Genomic DNA, 23,961 nt, shown 5'->3' on the forward strand with positions numbered 1-23,961 from the left:
TAAGCCAAATGTATGAGAATGAGGGATGAATTTCCATCGATCACCTACCCCTCACGACCAGCTTGGCAGTGGTCCTCTTGCCTCTGGTGATGCAGCAGTACTCTCCAGCATCTTCCAGAAGCAATTTCCTGATCTCCAGAGAGTGCGTGGGGCCGTTCTTCTTCAGAATGCATCGCCCTCCTTCCTCCAGCACAATGTTGTCCCTCTTCCAGGTGACGGGGACATTAGCGTTGGAAACTTCACAAGACATCAGCACAGGTTTCCCCTCCATTACCACTTTGTTCTCCAGCTCCTTCTCAAAGAACACTGATGCGGCCGCTGATAATAGACAAACAGGATGTGTTATGTTGAAGACGTGGGATTTGAACTCCAAACAGTACACACTGACTGAATTATCATAGAAACACTGACCTCACCTACTGAACTAAACAAGTGGACTTTAATGCAATTTAGTCAGCAAAAGTATGTGGAATAGGTTTGATGTTAAGTGAATCCAGGGTTTATATTTAGCCCACAGAATGATATGTCAGGTGTTAACAGTAGCAGTGTGCAAGAAACACAAAATAGGAGCATTTCAAATACCTCGCACATTCACTTCAGCCGTTGTCTTCTGCTCTCCAAAGACACAGCTGTACTGTCCCACGTCCTCCGGCTGGACGTTTTTGATGTGCATCTCGGCTACATTTCCTTTCAGCATCATCCGATACCGCCCGCCTTGAGAGAGCTGATCCTCGGCCTTCCACCACTGCACAGGCACCCCGACCCTGGACAGCTCACAGTGCAGGGACACGTTGCCCCCTTCAGAGGCCTCCTGGTTCTTCAGACCCATTTTAAAAGTGAGGGGAATCGCTGTGGGTACATGGTAAAAGTGTTTTTATACAATTTCATCTATTTTCAATTATTTCACCATTTTGTCTACCTAGAAGACACAAATTCTTACATAAAAAACACAAAATATAGCTGCTTGGTTAGTGGTATTTTTATCACTGTTTTCATTCAAAGATAATGTTTCCGGCTTTTGCACTGTTTTAATCTAAATGCATAGTTTTAAAACCTAAATATTATGAATTTCTTAATTTCTAAAAAGGATTCAACATCTTTTATAAACATATTTGCATGCAGCGCTCCCTTACGTGTAATGGTAACATTGGCTGTAGTCTTGGCATCGCCATAGACACAGCTGTAGAGTCCACTGTCCTCCAGCTGTGAGTTTTTGATGGTCAGCTCCATGATGCTGTTTCGACTTTTGATCTGATATTTGAAATTATTCTTCAGACGCTCCTCTCCTTTCCTCCACTCTGCAGCGAGGCCAGGTTTAGATAACTCACAGCTCAATGTCACACTGCTCTCCTCCTCCACCTGCAAGCTCTTTAACTTCATCTTGAACGTGATGGGAGGAGCTGGGAGAGAGTAGACCCATCATCAGTGGTCATTTTCTCTGAAAGTTACTTCAGAGCAGTTCTTTACTGAATCATATTTTCAGATTCTTGGTCTTACCTTTGACAGCGAGCTCAGCAGCTGATTGGCTGTCTTTAGTCTTGCAGGTGTATTTCCCAGCATCGCTCTCCTCCACGTTGTTGATGATCAGTTCTGTGCGACGTCCCTGCTGCTTCATCTCATATTTGTACCCAGGTTTGAGGACAACTCGGCCTTTCCTCCAGTCCACTGGAGCTCCAAGTTTGGAGAGCTCACAGCAGAAAACTCCACTGTCCCCTTCCTTCACTTCCAAATTCTCAACCTCTTGTGTAAATGTTACAGGGAGCACTGAGAAAGAAGAACAGCAATTTAAACAGAATCCAAAAGTAGAAATAATCAGATTTCTTATGTCCAATGATATACCAAGTCTATCTTACTGTGGCTCAGATACAGAAGAGTCTTGGTTGGGGTGAAGCCTACCTCTTACTTTGATGTCAGCTGAAGTCACCACAGTGCCAACAGAGCAGCAGTACTCCCCTGAGTCTGCGAGGGTTACATTTCTAATCAGCATCTCCGCCATCCTGCCCTCTTGCTTCATCTGATATTTGTCTCCCTCCTTCAGAAGCTGAGCATCCCTCCACCACTCCACTGGGACTCCTGGTTTAGACAGCTCACAGCGCAGCATCACGCTGCCCTCCTCCACGGCTTCCTGGTTCTTCAGCTTCTGTTTGAAAGTCACCGGAATCGCTGAGGAAATTGAGAAGCACATTAGAGGACGTGCAAATTATCAAAGCATCATCCTGTGCTATAATGTGTCATGCCTCTAACCAGTGATGATGATGGTGGCGGTGGTTTTCATGTCTTCACAAACACAGCTGTATGTGCCACTGTCCTCAGGCAGGCTTTTCCTGATGAGCAGCTCCAGCGTGGGGCCGTTCTGCTTCATCTGGTATTTCTCTCCGCCGGTCAACAAACTGTCTCCTTTCTTCCACTGCACAGGAGTGTCCGGTTTGGAGAGCTCACAGCACAGTGTCACCCCGTTACCCTCCTGCACCTGGATATTTTTCAGTTCTTGAAGGAATTTGATGGGCTGCTCTAGAGAGGGAAATAAAACATCTGAATGATTAAAACATGTTGATTGATATATGTCTTACTCACTGTTTCTGATGGATAGGTCTAAGTTACGGTAAATTACATAGTTATTGTAGGAAAAACGTGATGCATTTTATATTTATATATATATTATATATATTTTCTGCATCGTACCCTCTATTTTCTTTTGAGTAAATGCAAACAAAACACCAAAAATCAAACAGCAATAACAGAAATGTAAAAGCTGCAAAGATAGACGCCAGAAGCCATCTGGTTCAAAACTCTGCCAAGTGCAGGGGATAAAATATGATATTTATATATATTGAATATTTTTATCAAATTGTTATTCAATTTAACTCAGAATTATTAAATGATTAGCTCCACTGTGGCACATTTGTTCTAAACAAATAACAACTTGCTATATAACCGTGCCGTACTGATATATTTGATCAAACAGTTTATTCAGTGTATAGTATGAATACATAAAATAGGTTTAATCCCAGTAATTTCTTAATTACCATATGGTCAAGTACAGGCAAAAGCACAAAATAAACTAAATGTATTCTCCACTGTACTCACCATTCACCAGAATCCTGGCTGTTGTGCTCTGGTCACCACACAAACAGGTATAATCTCCCATGTCGTCCAGACTAAGGTCCACAATCTTCATCTCCACCTGGAGCTCCTTCTTCCTCATCTGATACTTGTCTCCGTTCTTCAGCGGCTCACCTCCTCTCGTCCACTCCACTGACGGGGCAGGTTTGTTGAGCTCACAGTGCAGAACCACACTGTTGCCCTCCGTCACCTCCTGGTTGACGAGTGGCATCTTGAAACTTGGTGGTAAATCTGCCAACAACCGAGAACCAGAAAAATAGCTTTAAATACATGTACAAGTAGATTTGATGATCGAATTAGTGTTAAGTCAATAAACTACCCAAACTACATTTTGGTAGTTGTTTAATGGTACAGTTTACAAAGGGGCACAATCTAGAGACAAAAAATGTATGGATGAAAAACCAGTCAAAATAAATGACTCCCAAAATAAAAACCTGTTAACAATAGTCTAGTTATGTAGAACTAGAATTAACAGAATACATATATCATCATATTGCATTAGTCAGGTATGCCTACAAAACAAGTAATGCTCATGAATAAACTATTACATTTAAAATGAACAGTGTACACTGTTAAAAGTTTATAAAACAATAAATTATGGATTGTAATATAAACCATAAAGTATTGTATTATAATACAATATATGATACTATAATATAATGATTATCAGTGATGAGTTACATAATGAAAATCTACATGATATAATAGTTTTATTTAGTTACAGAACTGCTGAGAATGGATGAATTACAAACTATTGTCTAAATGATATAGATATGATATGAGTCACTGAGTCATGTGATCTTGGAAGATTACTTTCCATTGTCAGACTTCAGACTGGATGACTATAAAACTAGTCTAAATGAAACTATGTTGTTTTTATTAAGCTGACCTCTTTGACGCCTGCGCTCATGGGATTCTGTTGGACACATTGGAAAAAAGTACAACAAGAGAAAAGGATAAACTTAAAAGTCTGGATTTTAAAGTTTCAGGGAGCATTTGTTGACAAGAACATGTCTCACCTTGCACGGTTAGCTCAGCAGTTGACTGGGAGTCTTTAGTCTGGCAGGTGTATTTCCCAGCATCACTCTCCTCTATACTGTTGATAACCAGTTTAGTGAGACGTCCCTCTTGCTTCATTTCATACTTCTGTCCGGGCTTCAGGACAGCTCTGCCTTTCCTCCACTCCACTGGAGCTCCAGGTTTGTTGAGCTCACAGCAGAAAACGCCGCTGTCCCCTTCCTTCGCCACCAGACGCTGGATCTCTCGCTTGAAGGTCACAGGTTGTGCTGTCGTAGGAGTCATTCTCTTAGTCACTCTTACGTTTTCTTTACTCAATGAGTAAGAAAGTAGTGAATTGTAACTTAAATAGAATGAGCCTATGCAGAGGCCTCTTCCACACTTACTCACTAAGAGTGTTTTTCAAAATGTTTTCCAGGGAGTAATTCATGGGATCTTGATGAAAGAAATCTGGCAATTTTATGGAACTGATATCTCTCAGTACGTTAACGTGCAAATACGGATGAGATGTGCTTCAAACTTACGTTTCACTTTGACTTCAGCTGTGGTTTTCTCGTCCCCCATGATGCAGCTGTATTTCCCTGCGTCCCCTGGCTGGACACTGAGTATGGTCAACATAGCCGTCTTTCCTTCCACTTTCATCTGATACCTCCCTCGAGACATCTCCTCAGAAAGCACCTGACCGTCTCTCTGCCACTGCAGCAGGACGCCCTTCTTGGACAGCTCACAGCGTAACGTCACACCGCTCCCCTCTTCAGCCTCCTGGCTCTTCAGGCTGACTTTAAATGTGGCAGGAACACCTGTGGAACCAAGCACAGACGCGGTTTAAACATACAAAGCAGATGAAGACGAGTCTGTGAAGGAGATCACACAGTGAGCGTACCGATAACTTTAACAGTGGCCTTCGTCCTCTGATCTCTGCACACACAGGTGTATACACCACTGTCCTCTGGCACAGCTTCTCTGATGGTCAACTCCAGAGCTCTGTCCCTCTGCTTCATCTGGTACTTCTCTCCGTTCTCTAGCTCTTCTCCTCCGAGCCTCCACTCCGCCGGGACTCCAGGTTTAGAGATCTCACAACACAACGTGATGTTGTTGCCTTCCTCAACTTGGAGGTTCTTCAGCTTTTGCTTGAAGGTGATGGGTAGAGCTAAATGGAAAGGAAGTAAATAATTGAACTACGACGTATCTGTGTATATTTGATTATGCTATTTTCTTATTAGAATAGTTTTAATAGACACCTACCATTTACAGTCAGAGTTGCAGTCGTCTCTATGTTTCCACAGATGCATGTGTAGATGTCGCTGTCGTCAGGCGTCACATCGAGGATCCTCAGTTCAATCAGCATGTCTCTCTGCCGTATGTGATATTTCTCTCCGTTCCTGAGGAGATCTTCCCCCCTCTTCCTCCACTCCACAGTGTGACCAGGCTTAGACAGCTCACAGCGGAACGTCGCGGTGTTGCCCTCCTCGATCAGCACGTTCCTCAGCTTCTGCTTGAATGTGACTGGGAGAGCTGAGGAATCATAAATAACAATAGATTTAGATCAATAATTATTTATAAACATACACTTTTATTTGTCGGCCTATTGTAAAATGACGTCATACCAGTGATTTTGACGGTGGCCGATGTCATCTGATCAGCACACACACAGCTGTAGACCCCACTGTCCTCGTGCACAGTCTTCCAGATCAGAAGCTCCAGTGTGGTCTCCCTCCTCTTGATCTGGAACTTGATCCCGTTCTTCAACAGCTCATCTCCTTTCCTCCACTCAAATGTAATCACAGGTTTGGAGAGCTCACAGCGCAATGTCACATTGTTGCCCTCCTCTGCCTGCGTGTTCCTCAGTTGTTGTATGAATGAAATGGGAATAGCTGGAAAGCAAAAAGTGACGTGACACACATGGTTCGGTGGAAGGATTTGGAATGAATCAGGGATTTATATTTTGGTGTGAGTCTGGATAACATTTGGAAGAGTTTTGGTGTGGCCATTTCCCAACAGAGTCACCATTTTCCCATAAATAATGAATCTATCTTGATGAAACCAATCAGGGACATGAGCGTCTGAAGTATGATGCAACTATATTTCAAGGGGACTGTTGGGCCTTGGTGGAGGTATGTGCTCTACTGAGTGTCTATTTTCTGTTTGTGATCAATCAAAATTATTCTAGGTGAGCTCTGCCTTATGTCAACAATCAGCACGGCCCCTTTAAACACAATTGGTATTGAGTCATCACTCATGAATACAACTTGAGCTCAGATGTAGAAGAGTTATTTGTTGAATATCTGATTTACTTTACTAACCTTCTTACTGAAAATAGACAAAGCAATCAAAGAAAAAAGTGATTGTGACAGACTATTCTAATGAATAACTTAAATTTAAGATTGTGATTTGGGTTTCATGGTTCTTACCGAGCACTTTGACACTGGCCGTTGTGCGGTGATCACGGCACTGACATGTATATTCTCCCGAGTCCTCGGGCTTCAGGGCTTTGATGGTTATAGAGTTGATTGTCCTTCTCTGTTTCATCACATACTTGTCTCCATGCCTGATGCTCTCAAAGCCTTTCCTCCAGATGACCTGAACCCCCGGCAGAGAGTACTCACAGGTCAGGGTCACAGTCTCTCCTTCGTTGGCCTCCACAGCTTTCAGGGTCTTGGTGAACTCTGCAGGAATGGCTACAACAGACGACAGACATTTCTTAATATATTGGAATAGGCTCTCAATAGTGAAAGCCTTGTATCTACAGTCCTTTTACAATTCGGTTCATACCTTTGACAGTTACAACAGCTCTAGTGGTAACAGAACCTGCACTGCACTCGTACACCCCAGCATCATTGTTGCACACCTCCCGAAACGTCAGTCGAGCCTCGCAGCCCGAGCGACTGGCAGAGTATCTGGAGGAGCTCCACATCAGGCAGCCATCTTTGTACCACAGGATGTGACACGGCTTCGAGGTCACGCAGGACAAAACCAAACCACCTCCTTCTATAGCCTCACAGTCCTCCAGTGCTTTAATGATGGTGGGACGCCTCTCTGGGAGCACAAAGAGATGAAACCTAGTCAAGACCAAATGGAGTGTGACATGAAAGCACATATTAAAACTCCATTCACACCGAGCCTCACCTCTTACAAGCAGTGAGGCGTACGATCTTTTGTCCCCTGCCGAGAAGGAAATAGTGCCGGTGTCTTTACGGGCGAGCTGTTTAAATGTGAGCATGTTGTAGCCTCCGGGCACCATCTGGATCTCATTGAGCTCATTGGTGTACAGCAGAGTCTCATCCAGGTACCATTTAACCCCAATGTAGTCGCTGGGACAGATTCGACATCTGAATGTGACTGTGTCACCTTCCAGACACTCAACGTCCTCTAGTTCATCCAGAATCAAAACCTTTTGGCCTGAGTTACACAGAGGACAAAGAAGAGTCAAAATCCTACTCGACATCATGGACAGTAGATACTAGAGGCTTCAATCAACATCCATACTAAATAATGATAAAACTGGTGACATACAATATTGAATATATTTGGGTTTTATGCATTTTACATATTAATAGAATAACAGAGGCCCTGGAATTCAAGAATTAAATATACAGTAAGTAAGTAGCTAATTAATTTGTTTATTATTATGTTATTAATTTGATTTCTGCAAATTCTATCGTATTTCTGATTATTAAACTCTCAGCTCTGTAACGCCTGTGGATGTGTATTCCTTCATTTTATTGTTTAGTATTTACTTTGTGAATTGATAAACAAACTGCCATACCGTCAAAGCTTACTGTACAAGATCATCTCTAAACCACAGTGATGCACTGCCGTGTGTTCCCATGTTCTCACCCTGCACGGTCAGCTGTGCCCGGCTCTGCATGGTGCCGACGTCACACGTGTAAATATCCGTGTCCGATTTGTCCAGACAGGAGATGGTCAGAGACAGCAGCACTCCCTTCTGCCTGAGGACGTACTTCCTTCCAGACCTCAGCTCCACCATTCCCTTCAACCAGATCACACGTTTGGCTGGCTGCCTGGTCTCACACTCAAGGGTCACTTTGGCTTTTTCCTCTGCTCGCGCGTCCCTCAACTCCCTCGCAAACGTGTGCTGGAGTTCTGTGAGGCACAGTGAAGTTCATACAATTAAGAGAAACCTTTGCTGTGGATCACCATTTACAATGCTAAATGGGACATTGGATAGTAGCACTGATTTGCAAAACACTAAAATAACAAACACTACTGTAAGTTTAAACACTCTCACTTACCTCGAACCTCCAGCTTAGCACGGGTGGCAACGCCCTCAGCCTCACAGCAGTACTCTCCAGAGTCTCTGATGGTGGTGTTCCTGATCACCAGCCGCGCCAAGTTCTTCTCCACACTCATCTCGTACTTCGGGCTCTGTCTGATCAGATGACCATTTTTTAGCCAACGGATGGGGACCTCTGGTTTGGTGATTTCACAGCTCAGCTCAGCGTCCTCGCCTGGCACCGCCTTCACGTTCAGCAGGTCCCTGAAGATGTGCACTGGTTTCTCTGAAGGAGGGTAATGCAAACACTTACAAACATGATTCTCTTAAAAGAGACAGGTATACTCACATACACAATCATATAAAACTGTTGATGATTTGATCTAAAACAGCCAGGTATTCACCTTTAACAAAAAGCATGGTTCTACAGCTGAGGTCTTTAATCGTAAAGACCACGTCTCCGGCATCAGAGAGCATGGCATCTCTTATGGTCATCTCATACTTGTGGCCGTTGTTGATAACCTGGATACGGCTGTTGGTGACCACCACCTGGCCATTGATTGTCCAGGAAGCCTCATCGTCGAGATTGTGAGAAAGGAGACACTCAAAGTTGCAGCTTTCACCCTCCAGGACAGAGGTTGTCTTCATACGATGAACAATGGTGATGTGCAAGTCTGTAAATACATGAAATCACACAGTGGCAAAGAGAAACACTTGACACCATTAAAAAATTAAAACACTATCAACATCTTAGTATTATACAATTTCACCTGAGGTTACCGATTAACAGACGACTCAATGTGAGTACTTGATTTTCAAGGTAAAGAGCGCTTCCGAAAATTACAAACATCCCTTTCCCTGGTTCTCACCATGTACTGTGACTTTAGCCTTGGTCTGGCTGGTCCCCAGGTCACAGGTGTAGTGTCCAGCATCATCTTTGCTGAGTGAATGGATGATCAGTACCATGGACCTCCCGAACTGGAGCAGTTCATGTTTATCATCCGCCGTCAGGACCATACCATCCTTTCTCCAAACAGGGGTCACTGTCTCTTTGGAAATCTCACACTGCAGACAGACCTCTCCCAGCTCTTCTCCTACTGCATCCTCCAGAGACCTCAGGAACACTGCCGGACGTGCTGGAGCCAAAGGGTAACATTATTTTATATTATTAATGGGGCTCCTATATTTCTAAGAAATCAACAATACAAGACATCTGATCATTTACTCAGCCGACCTTTGACCTTTAAGATTGTAGTCTCAGAAAGAAGGCCTGCTTTGAAGGTGACCCTGCTCTGCTGAGGCTGCAGCTTCTTCACTGTGAGGCTATGCATTGTGCCCATGTGCTGGATCCTGTTGATGGCACTGGAGTAGATCCGGACATTGTTGACGAGCCACTCCACGTTGGCGACCACGTAGTTGAGCTCACATGAGAAGGTGGCAAAACCCTCCTCCTCAATTTCCACTGGCTCGAGGTGTTTGACCAGCTTGAGCGTGCGCACTACATCACAAAGACGACGAATTATATGAAGAACAACATATAGTTGCAGTAGGACAACAATCTGAAAATCCATTCTCTCCATCCATCCATCCATCCATCCATCCATCATACCTTCTACTGTAACATGTGCTGTGCTCTGTGAACCTCCAGCCAAGCAGCGATACTGCCCTCCGTCCATCCCAGTCAGGCCATGGATGGTCAGCTCTGCTCGTTTCCCGTCTCTCTTCATGCTGTACTTGTTTGTGGTCTTCAGAGCAGTGCGACCTTTAAACCACCGCACCACCCGGGGAGAAGGAGCAAACTGACAGCTCAGAGTCACAGAGCTGTTCTCCTTCACCTTTGCATCGTCCAGGTGGTGAACAACCTGAAGAGGTCGCTCTGCAAGGGGGAAATGAAAAGAGATATTTTAAGGTCCATTCACTCGATCCATGTTTCTCATCAGGATCACACTGAAGAGATGGTAGTGATAAGGTCCCTTGGAGGTCTAAAACACTGAGTAGATACTTCATAACTTATTTATTAAATGACTCAATATTCTATGACAACCTATAAACTGTTTCCCTAGAGCTTTATGCTCAGAGAGTCTGAGATACTCACCCGTCACAGTGAGCTGAGCATTGGAGCGACTCTTGCCTGCTACAAAGACCACGGGGCCAGACATGGAGCTGTCCGTGGAGGTGAGGCAGAGACTGTGGAGGTTGCCGTCCCTGTCGATGTTCACCGCTGCACACGACTCCAGCACCTCACCGTTCAGGGTCCATCGTGGAGGCCTCCCAGACTTCAGACTGGTCACCGCCTGGAACAGTGCTGGCATCGGCTCCATCACCTCCACTGAGCTCAGCCCCCGCACTATGCGGATAGCCTGCTCTGCATGCATAGCCATGATACACATTACACACTACTGATGCAATGTCTTACATTACATTAATAATACTGCCTCAGAAAAATATTAGATCACATAAGAAACACATTCACATGAAAACATGTTATTTTTAAGTGTTTTTCTTTTTTCTGATAGGTATAACTTGGAAAAGTGATGCTACAAGAATGCAAAACATAAACCCGGCCATAAAGTTAAAGCTGTGACTGCTATGGTAACGTGACAACAAGCATCTCACCCTCCACCAGAAGCTGACACGAGGTCGTATCATCTCCGGCATCACAGGTGTAAGTGTCTTCATCCGAGGAGCAGATGTCGTCGATGGTCAGTTGCCTGTAGACATCTTGGCTGATCAGTTGGTACTTCTTACTGGACACGAGCTCCTTCCTGTTCTTGTACCACCTGACCTGAGCATTGGGTCGTGACACCTGACACTCCAGCAGACCCCGGTGGTGGTACATTGCAATCTTCACCCTTAGAGGGCGCACTATTTGGACCGGGAGCTCTGAGGAGGCAAAGAAAAGGCTGTAAACCCAAAGTGACTAAAACGTGTTGGACACTATTTCCTCTATAATTTCATGTTATGTAGTCACGTCCGGTGGCCCACCTCTAACTGTGAGAGTTGCATAGGATGACACACGCTCAGCAGTGAATCTGATCTCTCCAGCGTGCTCTGGCCTGACTGACTCAAAGACCAGGGTGTGAGTTTTATCTGCACACAGATCCAAGGAAAATGTTATTTTTCTACACAAGTTTTTATTTCTTTTTTATGTAAATATTGACACCTAGGATCGGCCCTAGAAGTTACAAATCAAATGCAACCTTTTGTCAGAGTGGGGTACTGAGGCGTATTGAGTCACTATTGAGCCGAAATGCTTGGTCACTTGCCCTGGTGTCTGATCTTGATGTTGTGCCCAGATCGGATCCTGCTGTCATTTCGGTGCCAACGACCATCCACATCCACCTGATTGACCTCACACATGAAGTTCACGGGTTGACGCTCAATTGTGTCAACATCTTCCAGCTCCTTCACTATGTTGATGTCCCTAGCTGCCAAAAGAAATCCAAATCATGACAATAAACTCTGTTAAAAGCAACTCAGACAGGACTTTGTGCATCGGCTTGTCACATCTCCCTTTGATACCCCAGAAATATTCACGGATTGAATTTGGATATAAGGTATATCTTTGTTTACAGTTAGGGTTCTTTATATCCTGTTTTACTTTGAAACTTTTTTTTGTGTGTCTCGTACTTCCTGTCTGCTTTTCCACCTTTTCTGATTACTTACCCTGCCTTTATTAGTTTCACTTGTGTCTTGTTATTACTTTAAAGACTGTTTTCTAGAACTCCCATGTGGCATCTCCATTTGGGTCCTTGCCTACTTTCTAGACATGACAATAATGTCTTTTGTTTGTTAATTTATAAAGGTGATGAGACTCTACTGTCCAGTACTATTCAAAGTGTTACAAAAAGTCAACCTGCTGGTGGGGCTTGAGGAAGCTAGACGGTCTGGGGATCTCCAAAGTAATCAGATTACGTCATCTGTGTTTTCCCTTTAGGTGAATTAGACCATTGCCTGCTTTGAATGATCAGACATACAATAAGGCTTTCACATCATTTCAATTGGGTCATAGACATGTGCACGTCTTTGCATTGACCTGGACTTGACCCTCTCAGACGAGGGACAGAGTTGAGTTATCTCACCTCTGACACTGAGTTGGCCTGAGGTCTGAATGCCATTAGCCTGGAAAGAGAACAGGCCTGCATCTCCCAGAGCCGCCCTGTTCAGTATGAGGGAATGTTTCTTCCCGTGCCTGCTGATGCGACAGTTGGGCTTGGACTTGAGTTGCATCCCATCCCTGCTCCACACGCCCTCGATGTAGGCCAGGTTGAGGGTCACCTCAAAGGAGCAGCTCTCACACTCAGACACCTCCACATCCTCCAAACCCTTCACCACCTGCAGCCGGTTCTCTGACACACACACAAACACACACACACAACCAGACACACACACACACACACAACATTAGAGATGTAAAGGCTCCCATTGCAAGAACATAAACATGAGCATGAGAAGTGAACTTACTTGCAGCTGCGACTATTCCTCCAGGTATGTTGTCTCCCATGTCTCCTGTGCTTCTCTGCGTGATAATTAAATCTTAACTTTTTGATGCAGCAATCACACAAGGCAAACCACAAATTATTAGATTTTAAAAATACACATTAGGTAATGTCTCTCTGCCATGAAGCTACCATCTTCCTCACACCTCATTCACACTTTTGGGCACTCAACTTCATTGGGTAAACTCTGCAGATACACAATCACATAACTAATGACATAACTTTCACATCTAAAGTGCCAACGCTAGCCTATCAAAATGGATACGCATGGCAACACTGTCGTGTGGTTGATCCCTGTGATGGCATACCAGTCCTTCACTGTCATAACGAGCAGAGTAATTTCTGTCACTTCACTTGACTGAGCTCAGCACCACCAATATAGACTCAGCTGTGATGCCACCTTCATCAGGCTGCAAGCTCTGATAGATATGATATTTGAGATCATGAAACACGTTTCAGCGGACGTGTAGGGTACTTCTCGGAAAATAATCATCAGCTGAAAATCACATTTACTAGTGCGTCACAGAGTGACCCTCGATTTGCAAACAATTATCTTAATTGCTTCTTTTGGGCGATTGCGTTATGACGTCTAATGAAATCCAAATTCCAAACCCGGACTCAACTAAATAAAAACTTCCAATCATACCATATTCAATCAATAGTGAAAAGTTTGCTTCTATTAAATATGCAAACAAAGCAAAACAATAATATAAAAAACTAAAACATAAGAACAAACCAGATGCCTTGAGGTAATATACCCACCTTCATCCAAACAAAAGTTTTCTAGAGAGAAAGTATCCTTGCATGTCCTCTTGTTGCACCAGTGATGACACCTTCACCTGAAAAAACAGCTGGATAAAACATCCATGGCAGCAGATCTGTCCCGGTCTTGACTTTTTCCTCACAAAGCCTTTAAGATAATAAGATTAACAACAATCGTTTATCCAAGGGAGAACATACCTATGTCTGTGAACTGCATCTCAGTCCCAAGAACAGACTGCCTGTAGCTCTCTCTCTCTCTCTCTCTCTCTCTCTCTCTCTCTCTCTCTCTCCCCTTTTTTTTTTTTTTTTTTTTGCTGTGATGGAGCGTAGTGCTGAACAGCTGACATATCTCTTCCCACATACTAACCTCCAAAATAGCCTTCTGTCAGTATGAGGGCAAAGATAGCTTTGGCTGTAATGGCGTGAGGCGACTCATGATCAGCATCAATGAAAGCACCAAAAACCATCAAATGTAGACAATGGGCTTGGTGTGTTTGATGGTTTTCTTGTGTGTTGTTAGTTTTTTGAATGCAACATCTCAAGAACGCCTTGAGGGAATTTCCTCAGATTTGGTACAAATGTTCATCTGGGCTGAAAGATGAGCTGATTGGATTGTGTGGTCAAAGGACAAAGGTCCAGGTCATTGTGGCCTCACTAAACATGTTTTTGGCCTCTTGAGCATAATATCTCAAATCTGTCTTTCAGTCTTCAAATTGTACCAATAATACAACTGCAAGGCGATTATACTCGGTTGCTCAAGATCTAAATGTGTTTGTCCATAGACAGGAGTAGAGAAGTCTACACAGTATACAGCTGATTCAGTTTAATCACACAGCCTTCTGAGAAGCCTATTCATTAGTGTCCTAATCCTCAGGTTAAAGTGATCAAAGTCTGTGAATCTACTAAGCACTGCTTATGTTGAGAGGTCATACAAATTAAAGAGACAAATACCTAAAAAATGGAACAAGTAACAAAGTGGATGAAGATCTTTATAACAAGTGTTCAAATGATATCAGATTGAAAAAAACATCAGCAGCTCTCCACTGCAAATCCAAAAGTCTGTTTTACCTAGAGAGCTGGTTTATGCCAATAAACCCAGCTCTAGCTCGTCCTTCTTCAGTTACAATTACATCATTGGTAATTTATAGGGTGTTTGAGTTTGTGGGGTTCCCTCACCCAGCCATCCAAACAGAACAAAGCCAGCACTGCACAGCATTGTGCTCCCCTCATTTTGACAGACAGCTGCATGTGCCACAGAGCCCTCCTTAAGACCAGTGAAACTCTACCGACAGGATTATCTCTGTGCAGTCCTGCTGGGGCACACAAAACAACCTGTCGTCACCGAGAGGGCTTTGGTGACCCACAGAAGAAAAACAGTTTAGCTTTTTCTCCAGCAGCATGTTTATTACAATATAGATTTTCTTTGACATTTGAGTGGAATGGAAGAAACAGCAAGTTTGAACACACTTTTTGGTTCTATGTTCATTCAGTATTTTTAAAAAGGGTGTTGTGTTGCTTGAAGACAAATTTTTTAAATCATGTCCTGGGAGATTGAAGATGACTCTCAGATCAACCTGCCATCTTGAAATGTGGGCCCTTCACGTGTGCAGCATCCTATTGATGGTGCACATGACCTAAAAATAGCGACATGTTAAAGGAACCAAGGCAATGTGAGGATGTGTTGAGAGAATTTAGAACTCGACAAAACAGCTGAACAGTCCACCTAAGCCTCTGGATCTGTGTTTGGAAAAACCCGCCCCCCCCCCTGTCCTGTGTGTCACATTTCCTCTGGTCCAGACTCTCAACATCTGACAGCAGGCATAATGAAATAATGTAGGAATGTTTTCAACACATACGGTCAAACATGCACCTACTGTTGTCATCTACTAATAAGCCCAGACTGTGTTGCCAAAAAAGCACTCCATACAGGTATTGTGTGTGAGACCATTGTGATAGTGTGTTATTTCTGTCAACAACATCCCAAATGTAGTACTCTTAACGAAGTGTCCGAGCCCGGCAGCTGTAGCCATACACTAAAACAGATGCCCTTGAGTGAAATCAAACGGCCAATCATGGCACGTCTAATTACAGCATGGCCCAAGCTCTGATAACTATAGCAATACGAGTCTGTCCACTGGGCCACTGATTCTCTTTTGGATCATATTAATTAAGTGGATGTATTTTAGTTGGCTGTATATGAGCGCCTGTGTCTATAACATTGAGGCAGATTTTTACCTTTGCCAAAAAGGTTATGTTTTCACCCCTGAATTTGTTCTGTTTCTTATTACAAATTTTCACAGTTTTCAAGAGAAAAATCCAAATTATTTGAAAGCATTTTAATTAGTGATAAAGCCTCAAATAGAAAAAAAAGTGAGTATATTTTCTTAGAAACTGAACAAAGGTTACAGTTGTGTAACTGTCGAGAGAGAGAGAGAGAGAGAGAGAGAGAGAGAGAGAGAGAGAGAGAGAGAGAGAGAGAAACATGATAACAAATTTACAACTTATTTCTTTCCTTTCTTCTTCTTTGCATCTTTGTTTTTGACCGGAGCTTCTTCTTCATCCTTTCCAGTGGCAGCTTTAATCCTCTTCTTTCCCAGAGGGGTCTTTGCATACCAGTTCTGGGAGGATAAACAAGCAAGTTGACATTAAAGTAAACTGAATTAAACACAGCAATAAAAGAGTAATGGAAGAAATTGAATATGGCATATCCTCTTTACTTTAAGGGCCTCTTCCTCTTCCTGAAACACAGGGTCGATCTTGGCCAAAGGGGGAACAAACTCTGAAGCGGTCAGGGGTCTTTTTGCCTGATGTAGGACGCGGCGTTTAGTGACAACTCTCTGGACCACCCGTACCATGTGACCTGGAGTGTAGCCATCAGAAATCTTCGAAAGAGAGCTGAGGTCCAGAGCCTTGGTCACCTCACCTCCCTGATTTGTGATCAGTTGTTTCCACAGGACTGAAGGCAAACAGAGTCAGAAAGGTCATTTTCACAGCAACGGAGTAAAGAGTACCATTATAAAGAGTTTCAAAACATCTTACTATATCTCGAGCCGTAGTCAGGTCTTGGGATGAGGAGGATTTTGCTGTACATTTTACACAGTGACTTAATGTCAGCACTGAGAGGGTCTCGAGTTGTTCCGACTATCAGAACACGATCTTCCGCTTTGATCAACTTAAGGGACTTGGACAAATCTTTCTTCAACCGCTTGGGCTCTAACTGTTCACACACGAAAAACATATATAGCGTAAGTATGATGCCATAACATAATGACGCCACCCAGTGTTCATCCTGAGTAGTAGTACCTCTTTTTCTTCCTTGGGGACTTTCTTGTAGAACATTTTCTCTGCATCTCCGATCCATATTACAGAAGGTTGCAACAGTCTTGCAACCTGAAGAAATACAAAACATTTTACCTTTCTATAAATATAAAGACACTTTGAGAAACGTACATAGATTTTTTTTAATGTATACTGTGATTTGGGGCACTTGACTTATTCAGTCATAATGTATGGGATTTGGCATTACACATAAAGTTTGGCTAAAGTTTAGTTACTTTACTGAGTACATTTTAATTTGCTTTATTCAAAGAACTGAGATATAGCAGAGTACCATTATCAACTTTCTAAAATGGAAATGAAACTGGATTCTTTGGACTTCAGGGCGCCGTCTTACCTTGAAGACCATGTGAAGCATCATGGCGAGGCCACTCTTGCCTGGGTACTTTCCTGCCGTGTTCAGAGGTGACAGATCGAAGAGGTTGGCCCCTGTCTCCTGGCAGATGGCGTGGACCAGCATCTTCTTACCTACACCTGCTGGCCCTGTTAGTAGTATGGCCTTTATCAGAGGAGCTCTTTCATGAACCACCTGAGAGCCTGCAAACAACACATATCTTATGTCCACTCACAAACAATTGTTCGATTAAATTAATTTTAAATGTAAAGTTAACGACTTTCATACCTAATGGTAAAATTCCATATAAAGTTAAGACTTGTCGTACATCCGACAATGACGGCATGGGCTCAATGTCATATTGCCTGAGTGTTGTCCCAAGGTAGCTGTAGTCACCTGAGAAAAACAGGGAACATAAAAAAGCAGACATGTCTAGGGGATTGACATTTACGGGTGTAAGGTAATTTTTTTCAAATAATAAAAATCCAGATCTAGTAAATTTAAATGTGGTTTCATTAGGGGACCGTTGGGCCTTGGCGGAGGAATTCTCTCTCTGAGTGCCCTTCTAATTTGAAATAGCTCACTGTGGAGTTTTAGCAATCACAAACCAGAAGAGGGCAGCACGCCACTACACAATTTCCAAATACTGACCAAGAAATTTCTGTGAGAGTTAACGAATCAGTTGTCAAAAGCTCACAAACAATTGTGATCATGAGAAGATAAAAATGAATCTAAGATATCACTCTACACAAATAATGTATAAAGTCTTACCGATATAATCCTGCAGTGCCACATTATTTGGCTTTTTCAACAAGCCCTGTTCCACAAGCTCCTGACACAGAGACTCAAGAGTCCTAGAAGAAGTGGATAAGTAACGCAGTTGTTTTATCCAGTATTTGCATTGACTAATTTATCGACTTAGTGAAACTCTTTTCTCCAATTCTCCACTGAAAATCATAAACGCCATTCTGTTAGGCTCTGTGTAAAGTCACCTATCAGCAGTCAGGTCTTTCTCCTTTTTCTTCTTCTTCCCACTCTTAGATCCTTTCTTTTTCTGTCAAGTAAAAATATATTGTAATGAAACAGCTTGAGGAAATCAATGTAATCTGTGAACACAGGGTTTCATTTCAGTACCTTGGCATTTCCCTTAGTCTTACCACCCTTGTCTTTATCCACAGCCAGTTTCCATTCAGCCAGCTCCTGTCTCATCTGCACATCCACCTAATACAAGCAGAGCAAACTGGCGCTATTATGATGTTTAGACATTAGTGACTGTGGTACTGAATTTAACAAACAGTTAAATCAGCCTGCAGCATTTCAGTTTGGGCTTTGGGATTTCAGCATCACCTGTAATAGAATATCTGCCTCAATGACTTTCCGTCTTTCTTCCTTGATCAGCTCCACCTCGTGCCGCTGAACAAAGTTTTGGGACTCGTTGCGGTTTTGCCAAAAATCTGAGGATGAAACATTTACTTCAGACTTTACCACGAATAGGAATAGAAAGTAATTACACACTGTAAAATACTTTATAAGTGTGTTGCATTCTAATTCCTCTCTTGCATGTTGCCATCTGAACAACATAACCTAAAACTGCTATTATCCACAAGATATCTTCAATAACTTCATACGTACTTTAACTTAAACATACCTTCAAAGGTTTGGTTTCCCACTTGCAGGTCTGACAGAAAAGCCGAAGGTAGCATCTTCAACCCTTCCTCCTCCTCCTGTGGTTGAACGTTATATTAGCAAAGGAGTGGAGCAGCCAACAAATGTTGAATTAAATAAATAACATGTATTTTATTCTATGTAATTGACATGTATTTAATAAAACTGTACTTCTATGTCGGTTTTCCCCTTGTCTTTCTTCCCATTTTTCTTCTTTTCTTCCTTTCCTTTTGATCTGTTGTTTGAATCGTCCTCTTCCTTTGCAGCAATTTCTTCCATTAACTGAGAAAAATAAATATACATGGAACTTCATTTCTCCTTCTGTAAACTACAGAAAATCTGTGCAATGAAACATACTTTACACTAATTTAGTTTTATTTACCTGCTGAGGATTCTTCTCTGCAAAAAGGAGAGCTGAGCCTCCATCCTCTGCATCGGGGTAGTCTGGAAATGAGCCGTTAGCATCGCTGGTTGAAAAACACACACACAAAGGGGGAAAAAGTGAGAACACATCTACCTTATGTCATTATATATTTAAATATCACACCATGAGTGTAAAAAATCACCCACCGGCATTCAATGAACCACTGTCGGATTTGGTCTTTCATGGTGTTGCTCATGTCATGACCCTCCACATCTAGTAGTTGTTTTGTGATGGCTACTATTGACTTTTGGTAGTCTTCTTCATGCTCTTGCTGTTTAATCCGATTGCAGGCTTCGGTAGCTTTCACAGCAATTTCTGCAGGGCGTGGCACCTTATATTTTGGATCCATGGCCTAAGATTGGAGTGATCAAAAATATTGTATATTTTGAAAACCTTTGATTGCAGTTTTTTCAAAGTGTAGCCTGCTCTTGCTAGCTTTTCCAGGATTATCTACCCTAGCTTAAGGAGTTTTTGAAGGACAGTTTATGGAAATGGATGGCACATTACTCACCATTCCCAGAAAAATCATTTCTTCCTCCCGAGCAATTTTTGTCCTCTTCCTCTCTACGTAACCTCTCCACACCTACAAATCAAATTCAACAAACTCTTTTATTATGTAAAATGACAAGGGGCAGAAACAGGGTAAATAGAGAGTCATGTGGTACTACATTAGTTAGTCAGGACCTTCTGAATGCAGACTGCAGCCAACTCAATGTCAGCTGCTCCCGGCTCCTTGGTCTTGTACATCCTGTTCATATTTCTGCTCTCTTCATTCAACTTTGCCCTCAGGCGTCCTTGGCGTGCCCTCTCCGCAACTTGAATGATCTTAATGGCCTTCTCTGGACTCATTTCCTTGACCTTAAGAGGCTACAGGGACAATAAGACAACAAGACGTACTTTAACAAATATTTACTTAAATATTACAAACAGGGAATGAGAAATATTTTTTTTATCAAATTTCTATCATTCACCTACAGTAGGTAGTAGGTGAATGAGGTCTTATCTCAAATGTGGCTGTTTTTCAACTCACTTCTAGGCTTTCGGTAACTTCCACCATTTTAAGGATATCTGTCACCATTGTCTTTCGTTCTTGGAATTCTTTGCTGCATTCAGTGATGAAATAGCGAGGAATTGGGATTTCAAGGTCTGCCTAAAGTGACAACAAAGAAAGTGGCAGTTGAGCTATGAACTTGATGAAATGGCTGATGTTTGGTGTGTTTATGTCAGTGTAACTGTTGAGATCTCAGAAATCCAATTCAGAAAAATGAAACTCACAGGACTGAGCTTTAAGTCATGAAGGATGTCGTCCATGTAGTGGTACTCTGAATACTCTTTCTCCACCATTTCATTCTTCAGCTCCAACAGCCTCCCTATCACACCATCAAGAATTGTCCGAATTAATCGTCTCTTCTGAGGGTGGACGACCTGGTCATAGATCTCCAGCTTTCTGAAGATTTGGAGGTAGCGAACATAAAACAGGGCGACACGCTGGAAGAACACTACCCTGTCCTTCTCTGGACGAAGGGGCTCAGCAGGCAGCTCCTCCGCCAGCAGACGACTCAACTCCAGCTGGACATCGGCCCACAATTTATTATATGACCTAAAGAAATGGAAACAGTAATTTTGTAAAAAAAAATTAAAAAGGGGTCATAAAGAATAGGCTGACACTGTTTCCGGTCAGTCTTAAAATTAAAGTTTGGTGCCTAAATAAACATTGTAAAAAGTTTTGCTTGTTATACTTATTCCTCCTGTTGCAGGACAAAATCCAATTTTCATATGCAAAATAGTGTTTTAAAAGTATTTGTATATAAAGTGTCAGCAGTCTGCTTTGGTCAAATCACGTGGATATCTTCTACAGCTTTTCTTAAGTGTAAAATGATCTCTTTGTGTTTCCACATTATTTTCTTTCTGAGCTGCATGGGAGAGACTGTATTAATACGATAAAAAAGAATTGAGAAATGTAAAAGACTTTGAAATAAAGAATTTGCAAGAAATCCATCAATCTACCTCCAGAAGCTTAAGAAAAACTTGTCCCCAATAACTTTGTTCAATAAAGTTTTACATTATCACGCAACATCACAATATTTATTATCTAAAGGCACTTTACACAGTGGGGTTGAGACTTTACTGTAGATCTTTAGAGAAAATGAAAGACAGGGTTACTTTTCATTATGGCAATCATAACCTGCTTATATAAAATATTAGTATAAATAAATCCTTGAGAGGTGACACAGATATTTCACTTGACATTCATGGAGACCCCGACTATCTGTACGTCAACATCAACATACCTGTACCGTAAGACCACAAATAGACACGCATCAATTCTCAAAGTGCAGCTGGCGTGTCCGTGTTTCCACAAACTACGGACCACGTGACAACAGTACCATGAACAGCAGTCAATGCTATATTCCAATAGAATATTGTTATGTGCTGCTTCCCTGGGTGAGGTATGGAACAACACACTTTCAAATATTTCATTCACTGTTATTGCTGGATGATGACTTCTGTCAAACCCTAACAGTGCATTCAAGTGTCACGACAGTAGTGTTTAGAAAAGACTGAGTATTATATTTAACAAATTAGCCCATACATGTCCGCGTCACACTTCCCGGTCAACATTATGGCTCGACAGTTTCACTGTTGTTGTTTACATGAACCCAGCTAGCTAGCTAACCAGCTAAAGTTACATTAGACAAGTTAGCCTTAAACGTACAGTAACAGCGGTAACTATGGTAACCACGGCCGGTGTGAGGTTCTACCTTTGCGACATGTCTCCGTCTCCAGAGCGAGACACGATCCACGTTTCTCCTATCAGATAAATGAACACAGTTACACACAGTTCAACATTAACTGAAGTTAGCTAAACTTAGCTAAACTTAGCTAAACGTAGCTAGAGTTAGCTCAACACGATGTCAGCTTCTCTGAGTTGACACGGCGCTGGGACCGTCTCCATGGTAACCGTGTTTCCGGAAGTTGATAGTTTTATAATTTACAGTTTAATCTGTTGAATTGAACCTCACAGTGCAACATTTACAGCTGTATTACTACACTAAACAACAAAGATATGATAATCATGACTAACGTTCAGGTTTTTCCCAACCTACTGTTTTAAAAAGAAAAATCAGTGATACACGAGAATCATTTATTTATTATTATTTGACCTACATCTTCCGTAATTCACACAAAAATTGTTCTCTTTATCTTGTTTAAGTGGACAGTAAACATATTAGGTCAGGTGCAAACCAGTGCACAGCACACCACAAGAGAGCTGATAAAAAAGAAATAATAAATTCAAGAAAATATATATGTATGATAATTGAGTAATACTGAAAAATGTTATATTCTAAATATGTGGAAAATATAATAAACTTTGTTAAAAGACTGAATAGGAATCTTCACTGAATAACACATCAGACATGAGCAAAGAACCATGATTTATCTCCGGGGGAACCCCATCACTCTCACATTAGACACCAGGTGATGATCCTGTCAGTGAAGACACTGTTCTCTATCACACTGTGTAATGTAATGGGATTCGTGTTTGTGCAAATGTGGCGTTCTGCTGCAAGAACCACACAACTCAATTATGTAATCGAACCTGCATGCAAGCCTGTTTTCCCATTGTAAATGACCCGATGAACATATCAACCAGCCTGGAGAGTCCTTCTAATACCACTCACATACATCACAATGGTCCCACTATTGACGTAAAGTGTGCATCTTTTTTTGATAGAATAAAACAAACATGGGTGATTGTTTGACTGTTTTCAAACCATGCGACTCCTGTGTCATAAAACTTATTCCTCATATGTTTTCAGAGAATGAAGTCATGCATCTTCTTTCTGCTCATCACCTCGGGCCAGTGCATGGACAGCAAGGAGGTCAAGCAGAAAGAGAAAAGGACCCTGTTGGATCTAATCTTGCAGGTTATCAGAGACAGCCAGCAGCGGGACAAACCCATCTCCCGGCGCTGCAGCAGTGGACTCCTCACCTCATCCCATGACATGAGGTTCTCCTCCCGTGAAAAGCCTTTCTATTTTCGAAGGCTGGATAACACTAGACTCATAGGTAAGCTGATACGATTTAATTTTAGGTGCTGATGATGAAAGCATAATCCCCATTTTACTGTGGGAGACAGGTCTGGTCTGTGCTGTACATTTCTTAATGGAGCCTTATTTAGTGCCTCATCTGTGTTGTGATGGTGTGTTGATCTCCCGTGCTCTACGTGCACCACCACGATTCGCTGCTGATAGGCAGCCTTTGTACATATGTAGTTTAGTTGATGTGTATCAGCGCCTGATGTTGTGGATCCTCGCAGCACTACGGTTCCTTGTTTAAGGTGTTGCGGAGCCTTTCTTTTCCTCCTCTCCGAAATGCTTAGCAGAGGTAGTATGGTAGTAATGAGGGTGGTCATCGGGCTCTCCCTTCACCGTTGGCTCCAGAATTTCATTTCATTTCATTTCATTTCATTTCATCAAACTGTTTCCATAGTGCAGGCCATTTGATCCACCTCCAGGTGGACTTGGTTTTGTTCACTCTTGAACAGATTTCCACAAAACTTGAT

At 42.4% G+C, this 23,961-nt stretch overlaps 2 protein-coding genes across 2 annotated transcripts in view; both read right to left on the bottom strand.

The window, feature by feature from the left end:
* Positions 1 to 12,878, bottom strand: part of obscna (obscurin, cytoskeletal calmodulin and titin-interacting RhoGEF a) — a 38,389-nt gene extending 25,511 nt beyond the window's left edge. Inside the window, 28 exon segments of the mRNA XM_053430734.1 lie at positions 49 to 318; positions 583 to 849; positions 1,134 to 1,400; positions 1,498 to 1,764; positions 1,897 to 2,163; positions 2,245 to 2,511; positions 3,088 to 3,354; positions 4,013 to 4,039; positions 4,143 to 4,409; positions 4,665 to 4,940; positions 5,024 to 5,290; positions 5,386 to 5,655; positions 5,748 to 6,014; positions 6,552 to 6,818; positions 6,913 to 7,176; positions 7,267 to 7,539; positions 7,978 to 8,244; positions 8,394 to 8,660; positions 8,779 to 9,048; positions 9,244 to 9,510; positions 9,609 to 9,872; positions 9,984 to 10,250; positions 10,470 to 10,739; positions 10,991 to 11,257; positions 11,360 to 11,464; positions 11,641 to 11,802; positions 12,457 to 12,723; positions 12,839 to 12,878. Of these exon segments, the coding sequence (XP_053286709.1) occupies positions 49 to 318; positions 583 to 849; positions 1,134 to 1,400; positions 1,498 to 1,764; positions 1,897 to 2,163; positions 2,245 to 2,511; positions 3,088 to 3,354; positions 4,013 to 4,039; positions 4,143 to 4,409; positions 4,665 to 4,940; positions 5,024 to 5,290; positions 5,386 to 5,655; positions 5,748 to 6,014; positions 6,552 to 6,818; positions 6,913 to 7,176; positions 7,267 to 7,539; positions 7,978 to 8,244; positions 8,394 to 8,660; positions 8,779 to 9,048; positions 9,244 to 9,510; positions 9,609 to 9,872; positions 9,984 to 10,250; positions 10,470 to 10,739; positions 10,991 to 11,257; positions 11,360 to 11,464; positions 11,641 to 11,802; positions 12,457 to 12,723; positions 12,839 to 12,878 (6,763 nt within the window).
* A 3,258-nt stretch (positions 12,879 to 16,136) lies between these two features.
* On the bottom strand, positions 16,137 to 22,167 carry LOC128448240 (dynein regulatory complex protein 11). Its single transcript, XM_053430810.1, has 19 exons — positions 22,157 to 22,167; positions 20,670 to 20,994; positions 20,425 to 20,544; positions 20,079 to 20,261; positions 19,906 to 19,977; positions 19,541 to 19,746; positions 19,353 to 19,437; positions 19,142 to 19,252; positions 18,954 to 19,029; positions 18,653 to 18,759; positions 18,440 to 18,526; positions 18,298 to 18,359; positions 18,077 to 18,159; positions 17,594 to 17,701; positions 17,309 to 17,508; positions 16,939 to 17,025; positions 16,675 to 16,852; positions 16,353 to 16,591; positions 16,137 to 16,253 (listed from the first exon to the last, which is right to left on the bottom strand). The coding sequence occupies exons 1-19, from the start codon at positions 22,165 to 22,167 to the stop codon at positions 16,137 to 16,139; spliced, it is 2,457 nt and encodes an 818-aa protein (XP_053286785.1).
* Between the last annotated feature and the right edge of the window lie 1,794 nt (positions 22,168 to 23,961).

Source organism: Pleuronectes platessa, chromosome 9, assembly GCF_947347685.1.
Source record: "Pleuronectes platessa chromosome 9, fPlePla1.1, whole genome shotgun sequence".
NCBI classification, from domain to species: Eukaryota; Metazoa; Chordata; class Actinopteri; order Pleuronectiformes; family Pleuronectidae; genus Pleuronectes; species Pleuronectes platessa.

Bases quoted from the DNA above. Each gene is read 5' to 3' on its own strand.
- LOC128448240 (XM_053430810.1), bottom strand. The intron at 19,978-20,078 runs GTCCTGACTAAC...TTTGATTTGTAG, and splicing joins CTGCAGTCTGCATTCAGAAG to GTGTGGAGAGGTTACGTAGA. The intron at 18,360-18,439 runs GTACTGAAATGA...TTTACTTGACAG, and splicing joins AGACTAAGGGAAATGCCAAG to AAAAAGAAAGGATCTAAGAG.